The sequence below is a fragment of the Coptis chinensis genome, chromosome 4 (assembly GCF_015680905.1).
Source record: "Coptis chinensis isolate HL-2020 chromosome 4, ASM1568090v1, whole genome shotgun sequence".
In the NCBI taxonomy this organism is placed as follows: Eukaryota; Viridiplantae; Streptophyta; class Magnoliopsida; order Ranunculales; family Ranunculaceae; genus Coptis; species Coptis chinensis.
In genome coordinates, this window is record NC_141459.1 from 57,572,799 (window position 1) to 57,592,932 (window position 20,134).

General features: G+C 37.7%; 1 protein-coding gene across 1 annotated transcript in view; it reads right to left on the bottom strand.

The window, feature by feature from the left end:
- The window catches only part of LOC147504148 (uncharacterized), a 32,430-nt gene extending 12,296 nt beyond the window's left edge, over positions 1–20,134 (bottom strand). Inside the window, exons 1-3 of the mRNA XM_086605075.1 lie at positions 20,011–20,134; positions 19,290–19,917; positions 3,965–4,298 (exon numbers count right to left, since the gene is read on the bottom strand). Of these exons, the coding sequence (XP_086461201.1) occupies positions 3,965–4,298; positions 19,290–19,917; positions 20,011–20,134 (1,086 nt within the window). The remainder of the gene's footprint in view (positions 1–3,964; positions 4,299–19,289; positions 19,918–20,010) is intronic.

The following is a 20,134-nucleotide window of genomic DNA, read 5'->3' on the forward strand; positions in this document are numbered from 1 at the left end:
CGTATTATGCTATGTTTCTTTCCTTTTTTTGTACACATTTCACGGATTGGATTAGGGTAGACCGCGGTCGCGACCCACCAATAGTCTTATTCGATCTTTCCGTGCAATGACTTGGCAAGGTGGCGGATACAACCTCACCAGGTTGCACCCTACACCCCATCGCACCAAGTGGCACTTAATAGGTTAGCAACCATAGATGATAAATGGCGTGAAGCCCGCAAATTATCATAGCATGGCAGATCCGAAGGAGCCTCACTTCTTTATAGAAGTGGAGGATGATAGCGAAGATGACGAATAACAAATGAGTGGAGGTAAGTTTTAGTTTATGTTAGTGTGCGCTTATGTCCCAAGCAATTTAATTACATTAACCCCATAATGGGTGGAACTCTTATAGAGTTCGCGTCGGTTTTTATTTCCTATATTAGATGCGTTCTAACCTTGTTTTGCGGATGTTTCTGAATTTCCACGGCGCTTCAATGGTATTTTTCCTACCCTCTTTATTTAAATGCTTTGAGGATAAAGCATGCTTCTTGTTTTGGGGGCATAGAAACACGTGTAATTAAGACATCCGCTAGGATATAAATATGTATAATATGCATTTGTTTTCTAGTTAAAATTTCAAAATTCAAAAATATAAATAAATAAGTTATGTTATACACTTAGGAATATTGGTATTGTTTCTTTCTCCATGCTCTTAACAATCTAGAAGTCTCAATGAGGTACATTTAGCGTCGAATAATTGTTAGAAACTTAGGTTAATATATAGGTAATAATCTTTACATCTATCTATAAATATATTACATGAGTATCTATGATTGTTAGCGATAAGTTTCTGAAATCTAGGCTAGAGTACTTATTCTACAAATCCTGTGAGAATATAGCCTAAAGTCTTATATGAGTGAAACATTTGAGAAATGACACAAGGGGAGAAGTAAAATATGGATAGAGAATTCACCGTCCACTTGCTTGATCACTAAACCATATCCTAAAGCGAGAATTTAGGCCCTCTTTGGATCGATATAGCCAGAAATTCAAACCTATGAATTATTTTCCGCTAGTCGCCCCACTGAGCCTTTCATTAGCCCTTCCATAAACCACAATTCCTTTACCCTGTTACAAAAACAAAACAAAATAAAAAATAAAATAAATCAACCTACCCAATTTAGAATAAGTCTGAGAATAGAATGATGAAGAAAGAAGAAGAGAAAAACCTGTGTAAACAAAAATTAGTTAGTGCTTCAGAAAATAAAGAAAATAAGTTTCCATCCAAAGAAAAGGAAAATAAAAATAGAAATAAAATAAAAACTCCAAAAATAGAATAAAAGGGAGTCAAAAGCCAAAGAAAAAAAAAAAAATATGGCTAAGGATGGAAACAAAGTGTAGAAGCAAAAGTAAATAACAAGGTTTTCTCTAGTTACATAATATGAAGACTCTATTATCTCAGACTTGTCCTTTTGAATATCCATTTCCTTCCTTCTTAAACCATCTCCTAATCCCCATAACACCTAATAAAGACCTCTAGCTCAATTAGGAATAGGTTAGTGTGATAGTAAGTGGCAGATGTGTTTGATCGACTCCGGCTTCCTGTGTGTCATTGAGATTGTAAGGTAAAGTGTGCCCACTGTATTAATTGGAGTAGCTTAAACTTGAGTGGAAAAATCAGTGTTGTTTCTTGACTATTATTGTGAGAACCTACTTAAGGACGCTATTCCGAGTTCTCAGAAACAAACCTGCTAAACATTTTATAGTACTACTCATTGTGTATATGTTTATTGTAGATGATAGATTATTATGCATATATTAGCTTAGGTTTCTGACTTGGTTATTCTTATTCATTTGCTAGAGATGTATAGATAGTTGAGCATGAATAAGGAAACAATAGTTTTATTTTCTTAGTCGTTGTAGTATAGATGAAGTTTGTGAGTACCTTCACTGGAAAAACTCTCACGAGGCTATAACTTCGTCCACTAGGGAATTCCTAGTGGTTTAAGGCCTTGTTGCATATGGTCAATGCAATCGCACTCAAATGCTAAAACGAGAGTAGTTAGAACTCCATTTTTGGTCACTTATTCTAATTTCTCATCTTTGCTTGAGGACAAGCAAAATGTTGTTTAAGGGGTAGTTTGATAAGAGCCCAAAACTGTAGTTTTAACCCCTTAATAATCATCTTGTTAGACCAATTATGTGAATAATAAGTAAGAGTTAATACTGATTACGTGTTTTATGCATTTCAGGCTTCAAAGTCCATTATGTGCGTAAATGTGCCACTTTAGCGAGATAAAGGAGCAAAAGTCAGCAGAACTTCAAATGCCATATCTTTGGACTCAGACCTCGGATTGAGGCCTACCTTATGTCAAAACGACCGGCTCGGAAAGAGCTTTGCAATGGTCAAGCCTTGACCCAATCAGAGGAGAGAAGTGGACGAAAAGTCTGTGGAAGCCAACTGCAGCTGAAGAGGCCTTTTTGAATTTGAAAGAATTGGGTTTTGGGCACGATTCTTCGGCCCAAAACATGGCTCCAAGCCCATGCACGATTTTTGGATCTGAATGTATAAAAACAAAAGCTTAGCTCTTTGTTAATGGCAGTTAGGTTAGGTAGATAGTTAGACCTAGATTAGTTAGCCTCCATTAATTAGTTTTAGAACTTAGTTTAATTAGTTTCAATTCATTGTAGTAGATTAAACCTTTGAATCTTGTTCTTCAATTTGATTAGATAAATAAAATAGTATTCTTTATCAATTTCGATTTTGTCATTTCCAATTCTAGATCTAATTTCAATTCCTGTCTTTATTTCATTTTAGTCATTAAATTAGATTTCATTATTGTTTAAATTAAGTAAATTTCAATGCTTTATATTATGTTTAGATTTAATTTAAATGGAAATGATTGCGGAATGATTCAAGGCTAAACCTCCATTAGAGGGGGTTGAGAAGCCTTGATGAAAGCTTGATTCCAATTATCGGAGATTGTCGTAATTTCCTTTCCACTCTAGAAACGTTTAGTTCACCATGAGAATGGGTTTAATCGTTCACATGCTAATTATTAATTGGTAGAAATGCCATGTGTAATTAGGGATTAGGAAGAACCGATTGTTAGCGTAGCGATTCAATTCGGATTACGACGACTTCATCGCTAGTGGATTAAGTTGAGTTAAGGTGGAATCAATCCCCTCTAACTCCTTAACATCGAATCAACGTAGCATTCCCTTAGTTGTCGGATAGTCAACTAGTTGCATTTAGGTGGGTAGTTGCATCGTAGTCTAATTCCCCTTCGTAAAGCTCTCATTGACTTAAGACTGATTTCTTAGACTTAGAAAACAATCCATGCTAGGGAACTAGGAGTGGAACGAACTTCTACTCCACTTAGTGCAATTCGCATTGAGAGTAGAAGCTTTGATAATTGAGATAGTAAAAATTAGTTTTAATTTACTTACGAATTGAATTCATCGTTCATTTCGTAGGTAGACTATACATTTTTACACTTATCAACTACCCATCAGAGTCGCCCCTGGTATCTCTTATTTAGTATGTGTTTCTAACATTTTGAATGTTTCTTGTTTGCTAGTCATTTGGTTATTGAGAAATCACAGGAAATAGGTGATGTGGCTTATGCAGACTACTTCCTTGTTGAGGTATCATTCTATAATCTGTCATGTATTGTTTGTTCTATATGATGCTACATGCTTTTATGTGTGGTTATCAATTTATAAATACAGTGTTTATCAATTTATAAATAGAGAGGTTTGCATCTATTCTATAAAATTAGTTTTCCCTAGCAGTCAAAATTGTGAAATAAATATGTTTTTTGGTCTGCATGCATCACTTTTAATTTCATAATAATATATAACAATGTTTTTAAATAGTACATATGAATCAGTTTGAACTTCTAAAAGTATATGTGATAGATTTTAGGCAAGAAAACAATATACAAAAAAAAGTTAATATGTAATATGTAATAAAATATACCTGACATGCTGCTCTGAAAGTTGGATAAACTTTTCCATTAACAGTTTTAATATCTTCATAAGACAAAGGACCTTTGATGATATTCAGCAACAACTGCAGATAAAATCTCTCTCCTGAAGTAGGATGTGCGTAGTAGACACGTCCAATTTTCTTCCCATTTTTTCTTGGCTTCCACTTTCTTTCCTTTTTATCCCATACGAATTTAGTAGGAAAATCTACATACGTAAGACCCCTAGCTAATTCTGGATACTCAACATTTGCTTTAAACCACTCTGTGAACTTAGTTTTTGATGAAAATTTCCTCTTTACTACATCTCTTGCATCATCTCTCTCACTATAATAAACCAAATGCTCACCTTCAAGATGGAATGGTAACCTTTCAACGCCTGGTCTTTGATAAGAGCCCAAAACTGTAGTTTTAACCCTATAACAGTCATACCTTTAGACCAATTATGTGAGTAATAATTAAGAGTTAACACTGATTACGTGTTTTTATGCATTTCAGGTTTCAAAGTCCATTATGTGCAGAAATGTGCCACTTTAGCGAGATAAAGGAGCTAAGGTCGGTTACTAAGGAGTTCCGTGATTTAAGGCCAAGACTCAAGAAGACAAAGCCTTTCTAAAGCCCGGTCAAAAGCTGAAAAGTCGACGCTGGTGAAACAAAAAGACACAAGTCGTGAGAACTTCCAAAAGTCGTATCTTTGGACTCAGACCTCGGAATTGGGCCTACCTTATGTCAAAACGACCGACTCGGAAAGAGCTTTCCAATGGTCTAAGCCTTGACCCAATCAGAGGAGCAGAAGTAGACGAAAAGTCTGTTGAAGCCAACTGCAACTGAAGAGGCCTTTTTGGACTGAAAATATTGGGTTTTGGGCCCGATTCTGCGCCCAAAACATGGCTCCAAGCCCATGCACGATTTTTGGATCTGGACATATAAAAACCAAAGCTTAGCTCTTTGTTAATGGTAGCTAGTTAGACCTAAAACAATATAGATAATTCTAGATCTAGTTTAATTAATAAAATTAAGTTTAGTTCCATTTTCAATTCTTGTTTTAGATTAATTCTTTGAATCATTGTTCTTGATTGATTAGATAAATAAAATAGTTATTTTATCAATTTGAATTGTGTTATTTCAATCTATTAGATCTAGTTTTAATTATTGTTGGTTACCATTTATTAGTTGTTAATTAGAATTTAATCATTGTTTAATTAGATTAGTAAATTTCAATCTTGATAATATGTTTAGTTTAGATTCATATGGGAATGATTGCGGAATAATTCAAGGCTAAAACCTCCATTAGAGGGGTTGATGAAGCCTTGATGAAAACTTAGTGGTATAGTGTAGAAGCATTGTAGAGTCTATTCCAATCTAGAAGGTCGTGATTAAGCCATGAGAATGGGTGGACGACCTCATATGCTAGTTAGTACTCGGTAGAAATGCCATGAACACTAGGGATTAGAACTCGAATTTCTTGCCGTAAGAACGTAAGAATCGAGATACAAGAATCTATGCTAGGCTATGAAGCAATTCCCCTCTAATCTTTTATCTAGATTCAAAACAATCATATTGCCATAGCATTCGTAGTTAAATTCAACATATTGTTTTTCACATTGCATCGTAGTTTAACACCTTCGTAAAGCTCTCATTGACTTTAAGATTGATCAATTAGACTAGAAAACATTCCATGTTAGAGCACTAGGAGTGGAACAAACCTCTTACTCCACTATATCTCAAAGGATTGAGAGTAGAGAAATCTTTGATAAATTAGACACTTAAGATTAGTTTTAGTTTACTTACGTTTTGAGTTTCATTGTTCATTTCGTAGGTAGACTATTCAATTTTATCTTTATCAAATGGCGCCGCTGCCATCTTAGTTGCACTTTAGCATTGTTTTCATACTAGAATTAGTCATTTCTAAAGTCCCATTAAACCCACCCACCCTTGTTTGATTCATATTGTGGTTATCCGTTTCAGCGTTGAAAAAGTTCCGACAAATTTACACTGAGCGACCCGGCGCTGTAAAGAGCGCACTGCGCTATATATAGTTCGAACACGACCACCTCGACCCGCAACCCGCCCTATTTTACTGGACCACGAGCACGACCCGCCCTCACACCGAGCGCGACCGCGCTAAGTCACTGAACAAGGAGCGCAACCGCGCCTATCCGCGCACTTGCGCCCTAAGCCAAAAATCCCGGATTTCAACAGGTTTGTTTCAAACTTTGATTTTTAAGTTTTTCAGTGTTCTAACTTATTATTTACACTGAACACGCGTAAACAAGACGCTATCCATAAGCGAAGCAAGGACGCTATCAGGTATTCCTTTCTTCCATACCTCGCATCTCCAGTTAGAGGCTCATACTAATATATCAAGATTGTTTGGATTGTTTTCGTGTTTAGACTTAGACTTGCATGAGATTAAGGTCTGGTCGGAGAAAAACACCGAACGTAATTAACCGTCAACAAACAAACATATCGAGTATACCAATCACTACACCTCTAACTACTATCCCACCAACCATACCTGACATAATGGCTGAAGAAAGAGAGACTCCTCTCTCCGACTTCTACAAAGCTTTGAGCGATAGCCCTAAATCTTGCATCGTTCTAGGAGACCCAGTGGGGGATTTTTGAATCCCCCCAAACATATTTAATTTGTTACCCGTTTTCCATGGTTTAGGCCATGAAAAACCTTACCAACACATGCGTAGGATTGAACAAGTTCTTACAACATTCCATCATCCTACGGTTGGTGCGAACAAATTAAACCGAGGGTATTTCCCACTTCACCTTAGCCGATAAAAGCGGACTCTTGGTTAACTCGCCCAAAGCGCCCGAACTCGTGGACTCGTGGGCTAAACTTGTTCAAATATTTATGGAACATTTTTACCCACCCCTAAAGACGGATGAGATGCTTTCCAAGATTCATTTTTCCCGACAAAATCCTCATGAATCGTTTTTCTCGAGGCTTGGAATCATTTCACCGATCTGCTTATAGAGTGTCCACACCATAATCTAGCAAAAGACACGTTAGTTCGTTGCCTTTTTCAAAGGACTTCAACATCACCATAAAGAAGTCCTTGACATAATGAATGGGGTAGTTTCCTAAGTAAAGGAGCCTCGGAGGCTTACAAATTTTAGAAGAACAAACTAAACGCAATAACAATTGGGGAGTGATGATATCCCCAAATCGCTAGTTCTTCTTCAACAGCTATTAAGGCCGCGGTATGTTTGAGATGAAACCCGATCCGAACTTAAAAATTTAATCGAATCTCTAACTAAAAAGGTAGAGGCTATTTCTATTCAACACAATCCTATTCCCGTCATGAATGTCAACTCCAACCCATGTAATTTCTATTTGAGTCCTGAGCACCCTGACTCCTATTGTCCTCTCGCCTATGAACAACAACAATTAGAGCAAGATAATGTTTGCTCCATTAATAACTATCCTATTCCTAATGCCCCATGGAGACAACATCCCAACTTTAGTTGGCGAAACAATCAACAAGTTACACCTCCAGGATTTAATAACCAAAATGTTAGGCAAGCAAACAACTATAATCAAGCTCCAACTAGGCAAGGACAGGGACAAGGTCAAGGAAATTATAATAATTATAACAACCAAGCGCAACCACGACAAGGTGTAGCACAAGGTCAGAGTAATTATAATAGTTATAATACCAATAGAGGTATCGTTCCGGTTAACAATAGTAACTATCAAAACCCACCCATAAATAATCAACGTGAGATAGTTCCAATCGCACCACCTGTGACTACTACACCTACACAACCGGACCGTATCGACGCCTTTATACAAGTTACCCAACAACTTTTCCAATCAATGACTCAATCAAATCAACAGATCTTACAATCCATAAATCAGGGCATACAACAATTAGCCCAAGAGAAAGCCCAACCAAAAGGCGTGTTTCCAGGACAAGCTATACCAAACCCTAAAACAACAAACACAGCCTTTGAGGTAAACGGTAATACTAGTACGGAAACGACAATAGTAGGTGACCTGAATGACATCACCACTCTCTGTTTTGGAAGAGTGGTTGATAACAAAGTAACTATGCCTATAGTTACCCCATCAGTACTCCCTACACCGGATATCGAACTAGATACCGAAATAGAAACTGAAGAGCCTACCACAGTAGAGGTACCAGTTAAACCACAACCTAAGAAACATAAAGTCAAGGTAAGAAATCAAGTCGAGCCATATGCTAAATATAGAGCAAAACCACCATTCCCTCATAAGTTAGCCATGCTAACTAGGGATACAAACTTTGAGGAGATTAGGAACGTTTTCAAGAATCTAACGATAAACCTTCCTTTTCTCGAAGCTATTAAAAGCTACCTAATCACGCTTAAGTTTCTTAAAGAGTTGTGCACTACTAGGCGTAAGACCAACATACCTAAAGACGCCTTTCTAACTGAACAATTCCCAACTTTATCCGAAAATAATGGAATTGTTAAGTACAAGGACCCTGGTCGTCCTACTGTAAAATGCACCCTAGGAGATTCCCACACGACGACCGCATTATTAGACCTGGGGGCGAGTGTTAACTTACTCCCATATTATTTGTATAAACAAATAGGTCTACAGGAAATGCAACCTACAAAAATAACGTTGCAATTAGCGGACAGGTCAATTAAGTATCCTAAGGGTGTAGTGGAAAACGTGCTTGTTAAGGTTCAGGATTTTTACTATCCTGCTGATTTTGTTATCCTCGATACAGAAGTCGCCAACGACTCTGTACCGATCATCTTAGGGCGCCCCTTCTTAGCAACTGCCAACGCCCTTATAAATTGCCGCGATGGTAAGATGTCCTTATCTTTTGGCCATCTTACAGTTGAGGTAAATGTTTTTAAAATGATGAAACAATTACCAGATCCGTCTATAGATGGGGAGGTTAGCATGATCGAGAGCTTAGCTCAAGATTATTTTAACAACACGTTTCCTGAAAACAATATGTACAAATTCCTTTCTTTTGGAAAGTCAGATTTTGTAAATGACTCCTACTTAGAGGAAGTCAACACCATCCTTGAGTCCACCCCAATTGTAGACACTTCGGTTGCTCCACATATTGAGTATGAAGACTTGCTACCTAAGCAAGTATTCATTATGCAAAATGAGGACCCCGACGAAACATCTATTGATTTTCCTCCCACCCCAGTGCTTAAACCCCTTCCCCCAGAGTTAAAATATATTCAACTCGATCCGGATGGTAGTCATCCGGTAATTATATCTTCTCTGTTATCTAAGAATGAAGAGACAAGTTTAATCCGGGTGATTAAGGAACATCGGTCTGCGATTGGTTGGTCCCTAGCCGACATTAAGGGAATTGACCCTAATATTTGCACTCATCGTATCCATTTGGAGGATAACGCGAAGACTTCTCGCGAACCTCAGCGTCGCTTGAACCCAGCCATGAAAGAGGTGGTTAGGGAAGAAGTCTTACGATTACTCGATGCGGGTATCATATACCCCATCTCTGATAGCGAATGGGTAATCCCCATTCATGTAGTTTCTAAGAAATCGGGAGTTATCGTGGTACGAAATGGGAAGGGTGACTATGTTGTCACACAAGGTCCTATGAAATGGAGGATCTGTATTGATTACAGACGGTTAAATGCTATGACACGAAAGGATCACTTTCCCTTACCTTTTATAGATCAAATGCTCGAACGTCTAGCTGCTCAAGCTTTTTATTATTTTCTGGATGGCTACTCAGGCTATTTTCAGATTATTATTGATATTGATGACCAAGAAAAGACTGCCTTCACATGTCCCTTTGGAATGTATGCCTATAAACGAATGCCTTTTGGCCTTTGTAATGCTCTTGGAACCTTCCAGCGGTGTATGCTTCATATATTTAGTGACATGGTAGAGCGCTTTATGGAAGTTTTCATGGATGATTTTTTTATCTATGGAGACTCCTTCACAGACTGTTTGTCTAACCTGTCTAAGGTTTTGACACGGTGTGAAGAAAAGAGCCTCGCTTTTAAACGGGAAAAGTGTCATTTCATGGTGAAAAAGGGCATAGTACTAGGTCACATTGTATCTAGTGATGGCATCGAAGTAGATAAGGCCAAACTAGATAAGATAGCTTACTTTACCTAAACCACGGACTGTCCGTGATATTAGAGCCTTTCTAGGCCATGCATGTTTTATAGGAGATTTATTAAAGACTTCTCGAAAATAGCTAGGCCTTTAACTAATTTGCTTTTGAAAGATGCAATCTTTGATTTTAATTTTAACGTAAGTAGGCTTTTGAAACTTTAAAAGCATCTAACCTCTCGCACCAATTATACTGACCCCGATTGGTCTAAACCTTTCAACTCATGTGTGATGCTAGTGACTATGCAGTTAGTGCGATCTTTTGGGACAAAAACTAGATAATAAGTCCACTGTTATTTATTATGCTAGTAAAACATTAAACGATGCTCAACGGAATTATTCAACTACCAAAAAGAATTCTTAGCCGTCATTTATGCTTTAGATAAGTTTCGTCCTTATTTGGTTGGTTATAAAACCTTAGTTTACACAGACCATGCAGCCCTTAAGTACCTTCTTGCGAAGAAGGATGTTAAGCCGTGATTAATCCGATGGATCCTTCTCCTGCAAGAGTTCACATTAGAAATAAAGGACAAAAAGAGGGTCCAAAACGAAGTTGCCGACCACCTATCTAGACTCACAAAACGACGATCGATCGATTCGAGTCCATACTAGACTCTTTTCCTGATGAGCATCTGTATGCCATTTTTTCAGCACCATGGTATGCTGACATTGTAAATTATTTAGCGGCTTACGTTATGCCTTATAATTGGTCAAGAAATGAACGTAAGAAGTTCTTGGCTAGAGTTAAGTTATACTACTGGGATGAGCCCTATCTTTTTAAGTATTGTGCGGATCAGATTATTCGTCGTTGTATTCCCCAGTGGGAATACAATGAAGTTCTATCGTTCTGCCATGACAGAGAGTGTGGTGGCCATTTTAGTGGGATGAAAACAGCCACTAAAGTTCTTCAATGTGGATTTTATTGGCCTACCCTTTTTAAGGATGCCCAAGTGCATTGCAAGACGTGTATTCGTTGCCAACAACTTGGGCAAATCACGAAGCGTAATATGATGCCATTAAATCCAATCTTGATAGTATAAATTTTTGACGTTTGGGGCATTGATTTCATGGGTCCTTTCCCAGTTTCCCACGGTTTCATTTATATTCTAGTTGTCGTGGACTACGTGTCTAAATGGATAGAGGCCCTAGCTTGCCGTAGCAATGACCATAAGACCGTTGTATTTTTTATTAAAGAATATATTTTCTGGCGGTTTGGCATTCCAAAAGCCATCATTAGTGATGGTGGAACACATTTTTGCAACAGAGTTGTTGCATCCCTAGTGAAAAAGTATGGAGTTACACACAAAGTAGCAACTCCTTATCATCCACAAACTAGCGGACAAGTAGAAGTTTCTAATAGGGAAATCAAAAAGATTTTAGAAACAATAAACCCCGATAGGAAAGATCGGTCAAAGCGTCTATCGGATGCCTTATGGGCGTATAGAACTGCTTTCAAAACTCCTATAGGTATGTCTCCCTTTAGACTTGTATTTGGGAAACCATGTCATTTGCCCGTTGAATTAGAGCACCGTACTCTGTGGGCTATAAAAAGCCTTAACTTCAATATTGATGAGGCAGGTGTCAAACGCAAGTTGCAATTGAATGAGCTTGAAGAAATCCGTAGCGATTCGTACGATCTCGCGAAGGATTATAAAGCTAACATGAAACATGTTCATGATAAGTATATCTTAGCGCCAAAAAGAGTTTGTGGTCGGTCAAAAGGTTTTGCTTTACAACTCCCGCCTACATGTTTTCCCCGTGCAAACTAAAACCCGTTGGTCCGGCCCCCTTTCTCGTTTCTTGAAGTCACCCCTTACGGGGCAATCACCTTGGTAAATCCAAATGACAACAGTACCTTTCAAGTTAATGGTCAATGGTTAAAAATTTTCATGAACTTCTCACGATGTAGAAGAGAAGTCCTTTTACAGGGACCACCTGCCTATGAGGATCGACCTTGTCATTTGGTGTACTTCCTTTCACTCCCATATAGTGGTAAGTGCACCATTCAGGTAACCGGGCCCTCCCTATGGAGTGTGTGGCTGTAAGTACCGGATCCTAGTCCACAGTTAATATAATTCACGGTTTTCCACTTTTGCATGTTTTCTCGATTTTTGAGTCATGTTCCTCTATGGGGTGAATTATGTATTTATTGTTTTTCGTGTTTCTTATAATAAACTAATAAAAAATAAATAAAATAAAAATAAAAATAAAATAAAAATTCTAAAATCATAGAAATAGCAATCCAACAAGTCTTGGGAATCGACTTTTTAAATCGACCCCACGCTTTAAACAAATTTTTGTTAAAAATTTGTTTGGGGTGGGCAGTCGATCTTTCCATCTGGATTGCTTTCGAACTATCCATTTGTGTTGCTTAGGCCCATTACTTGTAGTTAAATTGGGTTGACGTAATCTAAACTTAGATTTTCTTCGTTCGCGATAACTTACGCCACACACACGACTTCGGAGGCGTTCTTCCACCCTCTTATACATCACCCATGGTTGGAATTGAATATTTTATGGATCATTGGATTGGAAATTCTCTACTGATCATTTCCATAACTCATTCGCCAAAATCGGGCCAGTAACGAAGCGGCAAATTGAATTAGAAGTTTTGCGAAAAATCGAAAAATTTCGGAATTCACATTGGGCTTTGGCCCAAACCGGACGCACGACCGTGCGTCTCCTTCCTTCCCAAACCGCACGCACAATGTTTCCATCTTGAATCCCGCCGGTTACCTATTTTAAATCAAACCTAGAAAACCAAAATAAAAAAAAAATAGAGAGAGAGAAGGAAACCTAACTAAACCTACACCAAGAAAATCAAATCCACCTAAAATCTTCTATAAAACATCACCACAACCAACCCAACTCCGAAAAACAGCCACCAATTAAAGTCTCCACCACCGCCACCTACGTTGTTTTTAGTTGTTTTCTTCAAACTCGCCTCCCCCACAGTCTACAAAACCATTAGTTGTCTAACAAAATTTCAATGGAGCTACGACGTAGAATTTTGCCGGAACACGCGTTTGTTTACGACAGTTTCGTGCCATTTTACGACGCGGAGATGATAAAGAGGCATTGGAACGAACTGTGGTACTCGACTGAGGAGTTCTATCACCATGATTTGGTAGAACAATTTTATAAGAAGCGAGAATTGGAAGGGGATAGGATTTTCATAAAGTTAGGAGGAACGAGGAGAGAAGTAACGAGACAGTTGTTAGCTGAACTGTTAGGAATTACGCTTGAAAGCAACCTAGTAACGACAATTCAGGAATCCCAGTATACTGGAGTTCCTGCTTTGATGAAGGATACTGTCGTGGAGGGTGAATACAATCCGACATCCCATTGCGTCCGCCAAACCACCCTGAGAACCAATCAACTGGTTGTAGCTCAGTGGATTGGTAGGAACGTCCTCGGGAAAGACAAAGTCAGTGATATCAGCCTGCAATGTCTGCACGTTCTCTGGATTTTGCAAACAAAGAAGTATAATTTCTGCATCACTGATTTAATGTTTAATGTGATTCGAGGAGTGGGGAAGAGCTTGGCGCCTCTTCCCGTATTGATCACTAAGATCATGCTCTCCTTTAGAGCTGTCGCAAGATCTACTCCTATTAAGATCAAATTGCATTCTAATGCAAGTATCTATACGGATTGCATCCAAGAGACTTGGCCGTTGTCTGAAGAAAAAATGGTTGATTCGGAGGATGAAAGGGATGATATGACATGTCTAGATGAAGATGCTCTAGATAATTGTAATTCTAATTTAGAACGCATGCAAGTGTTGCAAACTGCCTTGCGGTGCGTTTATGGTGTTTGTGAAAATATCCGAGATAGACAGAGTGTAGTTCAAAAAGAAGCAAGGAACCTTCGTGAGGAGATTTGAAATGCTCGAAGGGGGTTCCGACGATATCTTGTCTAACATGGAGACTATCCACCGAATCAACAAACCCAAATTATCACGATGCTTTCGATCGAGATGGAAGCCCAAATTTGTTCCGAATAGAGATGCTTTCGGCGCATGCCACCCGTGGAGGACTCTGTTTCAGCCGAGTCCGACAGGCATGAGCGTCGTCGCCAAAGGACAGATGGTTCAAGCCAATCTCCATCCCAGGGCCCATCATCATCACAAAACTAGGTGTTCACCCCCAGTTGGAGTTCGCTGTTATTTCCTAATTTCATTTTATTAGTTGGATTTTAATTCAGTAGTTAAATTTAAATAGTAATGTGTTTATTTTACGTTGTTTGCATTTAAATTTTATTTTTTTAATATAACTGGTTATTTTTGAGTACTGCTTGTTTTCATCATTAATCCCACCTTCCCGACTTGTTTAGGGGTGGTAATATTTATAACGAGCATAAGTCGTTATATGATCATCTGCTGTTAAGTTGTCTTGGAGGAAAGTTTGATAATTTGGCCGATATCGGCATATCTATGATTTGTTTGGTGCTAGCATGAAATCTAGGAGAGTTTAGAAGTTACTATTCTAAATCAAGTGTGAAAGATACCAGGATTTTTAGAAAATCATGGAAATGGTTTGTTTCCGTTTTCGGTTTTGGAATTTTCCTATTTCCGGAAATTGCCTTCAAACAAATTGGTAACTTGCCGATTCGTTTTGAAAGCTCAGAACCTATTTAAACTCCCTTCTTTCTACACTAACAAACCACACTACACCCCACCATCATCCCAGACCTTCCACTCCAAGGTTTTCTTTCTTTTTGCTCTAAACTCCGGGTTCAACACTTACGAGCGCACCTGCGCCCTTTACATTTTTGAAATTTTTGTCAAAGCACGACCCGCTCCCTCCTTGAGCACGACCCGCGCCCAAAACACTGTAAAAGCATTAACACACGAGCGACCGCTTCTATGTATGTGAGCCATCCCGCCGCTTACGTTAACGCGGAAAATTCCAATTTTCAGACGGTCATTCCAGGATTTTTGTGGAGCTATTCAAAGAGTTATTGTGATGACATCTCCTATAGTCATACCTAAACAGTCTTTCAAAGATGTGTTGGGCACCGAGACCTATGGACTTTGGTTCCGACAAAGAATCCTGCAGTTAGGATGGCGTCATCTACTGGTAAGTGATGACGATTCATATTCACCACAGCTTACTGCTTATTTCTACGACCATGTTAAATTCTATAGTAATCAGGATGGAGAACAAGAGTTCTCTGTCGTAGTCGAAGACAAGACACATCAATTCGATAAAAATGTGGTCGCTCTAGTTTCAGGATTACCAATACCTGATCCTGTTCACACATGGGCGTATATGACCGATAATGCATATCTTTATGATTATACATATTTCCATGAGTATTATGGGGGAGGGGTATTTCGAGTAATGGACCAGGGGCGATATAGCATTGCCCTTGGTAGCCTTTCCCTAAACGTAGGCACCACCATGTTATTCATCCCCGATGAATATTTTGGGGAATGGCGCTCCATTTCTGCAAACAAGATCTTCTGGTGACATTTTCCTCGCTCTAGTTGAGGGACGTCGCAGATATGACATTCCCCGAGTATTAGTCGCTAGTCTTAAGAGAGCCCAAACCATGAGGCATAAGTATCTTCTTATGCCTGTTTTAGTAAGCCGCATCATGCGTAGTTGTTTACCCGTATTCTGTGCACAATTCACAGATTGGAAAAGGGTTAAAGTCATGAGACCCACCAATCGGGTGATTCGCTCGTTACAAATAATGACTTGGCCGGGATGGCAGGTGCAGCCTCATTTGGTTGCCCCGTACATCCCATCAGACATGATAACACTTAACAGGTTAGCATTAGTAGATGATAACTGGCGGCAAGCTTGGCAAATTACAATGGACTGGCAGGATGTGAAGGAACCTCGTCTCACTGACGAGGAAGAGGATGTTTAAGCCGGAGATAAGGTAAGTTTTTAGTTTTGTTAGTGTCTGCTTATGTCCCAAGCAATTTAATTCGGTTAACCCCATAATGGGTGGAACTCTTATAGAGTTGCGTCAGTTTTTATTTTCTATATTAGTACGTTATAACTTTGTTTTGCAGATGTTCTTGAATTTCACACGTTTCAATGGTATTTTTCCTACCCTCTTTATTTACAATACTTTGAGGACAAAGCATGATTCTTGTTTGGGGGGGGGGGCATAGAAACACGTGTAATTAAAGCATCTGTTAGGATATAGATATGTATAATATGCATTTGTTTTCTAGTTAAAGTTTCAAAAAAAAAAAAATTTCAAAAATTTTCAAAAATATAAATAAATAAGTTATGCTATACACTTAGGAATATTGGTATTGTTTTCTTTCTCTATGCTCTTAACAATCTAGAAGTCTCACGTAATTTTTGCATCAGAATAATTGTTAGAAACTTAGGTTAATATGTAGGTAATAATCTTTGCATCTATCTATAAATATATTACATGAGTATCTATGATTGTTAGCAGTAAGTTTCTGAAATTTAGGCTAGAGTACTTATTCTACAAATCCTGTGAGAATATAGCCTAAAGCCTTATATGAGTGAAATATTTGAGAAATGACACAAGGGAGAAGTAAAATCCAGATAGAGAAATCACACGTCCACTTGCTTGATCACTAAACCATATCCTAAGCGAGAATTTAGGCCCTCTTTGGATCGATATAGCCAGAAATTCAAACCTATGAATTATTTTCCGCTAGTCGCCCCTCTGAGCCTTTCTTTAGCCTTTCATAAACCACAAATCCTTTACTCTGTTACAAAAACAAAACAAAATAAAAAAATCAACCTACCCAATCTAGAATAAGTCTGAGAATAGAATGAGGAAGAAAGAAGAAGAGAAAAACCGGTGTAAACAAAAGTTAGTTAATTGCTTCAGAAAATAAAGAACAAAAGTTCCCATCCAAAGAAAAGAAAAATAAAAATAGAAATAAAATAACAACTCCAAAAAATAGAATAAAAGGAGTCAAAAAATAAAAGAAAAAGAAAAAAAAATATGGCTAAGGATGGAAACAAAGTATAGAAGCAAAAGTAAATAATAAGATTTCCTCTAAGTTACATAATATGAAGACTCTACTATCTCAGACTTGTCCTTTTGAATATCCATTTCCTTCCTTCTTAGACCATCTCCTAATCCACGCAACACCTAATAAAGACCTCTAGCTCAATTAGGAATAGGTTAGTGTGATAGTAAGTGGCAGATGTATTTGATCGACACCGGCTTCCTTGTTGTCATTGAGATTGTAAGGTAAAGTGTGCCCACTGCACACTGGAGTAGCAAAACTTGAGCGGAAAAATCATAGTGGTTTTTGTCTTTGACATTTATGTGAGGACCTACTTAAGGACGCTATTCCAAGTTTCAGAAACGCACCTGCTAGACATTTCATAGTATTACTCATTATATATATGTTTATTCGTAGATGATTAATTATTATGCATATATTAGCTTAGGTTTCGACATGATTATTCTGTATGCATTGCTAGTGAGATGTATAGATAATTGAGACATGAATGAGGAAACAATAGTTTTATTTCTTAGTCGTTGTAGTATAGTTAAAGTTTGTTAGTACCTTCACTGGAAAACTCTCACGAGGCTATAACTCATCCACTAGGGAATTCCTAGTGGTTTAAGGCCTTGTTGCATATGGTCAATGCAATCGCACTCAGCGAAACGAGAGTAGATAGAACTCCATTTTTGGTCACTTATTCTAATTTCTCATCTTTGCTTGAGGACAAGCAAAATGCTGTTTGGGGGTGGTTTGATAAGAGCCCAAAACTGTACTTTTAACCCTATAACAGTCATACCTTTAGACCAATTATGTGAGTAATAATTAAGAGTTAACACTGATTACGTGTTTTTATGCATTTCAGGTTTCAAAGTCCATTATGTGCAGAAATGTGCCACTTTAGCGAGATAAAGGAGCTAAGGTCGGTTACTAAGGAGTTCCATGATTTAAGGCCAAGATTCAGGAAGACAAAGCCTTTCTAAAGCCCGGTCAAAAGCTGAAAAGTCGACGCGGGCTGAAACAGCACACAAGTCAGCAGAACTTCCAAAAGCCGTATCTTTGTACTCAGACCTCGGAATTAGGCCTACCTTATGTCAAAACGACCGGCTCGGAAAGAGATTTCCAATGGTCTAAGCCTTGACCCAATAAGAGGAGCAGAAGTGGACAAAAAGTCTGTTGAAGCCAACTGCAGCTGAAGAGGCCTTTTTGGACTGAAAATATTGGGTTTTGGGCCTGATTCTCTGGCCCAAAACATGGCTCCAAGCCCATGCACGATTTTTGGATCTGGACATATAAAAACCAAAGCTTAGCTCTTTGTTAATGGTAGCTAGTTAGACCTAAAACAATATAGATAATTCTAGATCTAGTTTAATTAATAAAATTAAGTTTAGTTCCATTTTCAATTCTTGTTTTAGATTAAGTCTTTGAATCATTGTTCTTGATTGATTAGATAAATAAAATAGTTATTTTATCAATTTTGAATTGTGTTATTTCAATCTATTAGATCTAGTTTTAATTATTGTTGGTTACCATTTATTAGTTGTTAATTAGAATTTAATCATTGTTTAATTAGATTAGTAAATTTTGAATCTTGATAATATGTTTAGTTTAGATTCATATGGGAATGATTGCGGAATAATTCAAGGCTAAAACCTCCATTAGAGGGGTTGATGAAGCCTTGATGAAAACTTAGTGGTATAGTGTAGAAGCATTGTAGAGTCTATTCTAATCTAGAAGGTCGTGATTCGCCATGAGAATGGGTGGACGACCTCATATGCTAGTTAGTACTCGGTAGAAATGTCATGAACACTAGGGATTAGAACTCGAATTTCTTGCCGTAAGAACATAAGAATCAAGATACAAGAATCTATGCTAGGCTATGAAGTTGGATTCGAGGTGGATTCAATTCCCCTCTAATCTTTTATCTAGATTCAAAACAATCATATTGCCATAGCATTCATAGTTAAATTCAACATATTGTTTTTCACATTGCATCGTAGTTTAACACCTTCGTAAAGCTCTCATTGACTTTAAGATTGACTAATTAGACTAGAAAACATTCCATGTTAGAGCACTAGGAGTGGAACGAACCTCTTACTCCACTATATCTCAAGGGATTGAGAGTAGAGAAATCTTTGATAAATTAGACACTTAAGATTAGTTTTAGTTTACTTATGTTTTGAGTTTCATTGTTCATTTCGTAGGTAGACTATTCAATTTTATCTTTATCAGTCTTCTGTACTGAATATCAAATTTCAATAGTCTCCAAACTGCTTCAGAAGCAGATAAGAATCGGCAGTCTAAGAAATTTGCAACTTCATCAACGTCCTTTACTATTTGATGATTACTATCTTTGTCTGTAACCATGTTTTCAACAATAATTGTAGTAGCCCTGTCATTTCCCTTGTTAATGTATTTGAAAAGGTATTTGATTGATCTTCCCTTGTTGCAGTGTTCCACATTAATATGAGCTTGGTACTTAACTATCAAATCAACATTGTGTGGAACAACCCATCTGTTATCAACTTTTATATTCTTCTTCATTCCATTTCGATTGTTATTCCGCCTCCTGTAAACTGTGAAGTCATTGTCGTCAATATTTGTTTCTTCACTAAATGGTCTTGGATAGAACTTAGTACACTTTTTCTCATTCATGCAAGGGGAATTTAAGTTTTCTATTCCACATGGCCCATGTATCATGAATTCTAGAACTGAATCATAGGCAATTTTGTCACCAATTGGGTAAGGTAACTCTGCTGATATGAGCTTGTTGATTAGTGAAGGAGTAGTAGGCTTCGAAGCGTTGTCCAAAAAAAGTAAAATGTGAGCGTATGGTAAACCTCTATTTTGGAATTCAATAGTGTATAATGCTGCAAAACATTAACAAAAACCGTGTTTATTAACATTTTCATAAAATATTATGACTTTTTAAATTATTTAAAACAGTATAGTATATAGGTTACCTACCCAAGCCTTTCCAAATTTCTTGCACTTTTGTAAATCAGTCATCAGTTCATGCAATTCCATCTCAAAAACTTCTGCAACAATATCGGGAAAGTCTTCTGGTTTATAACCAGGAGCTATCAT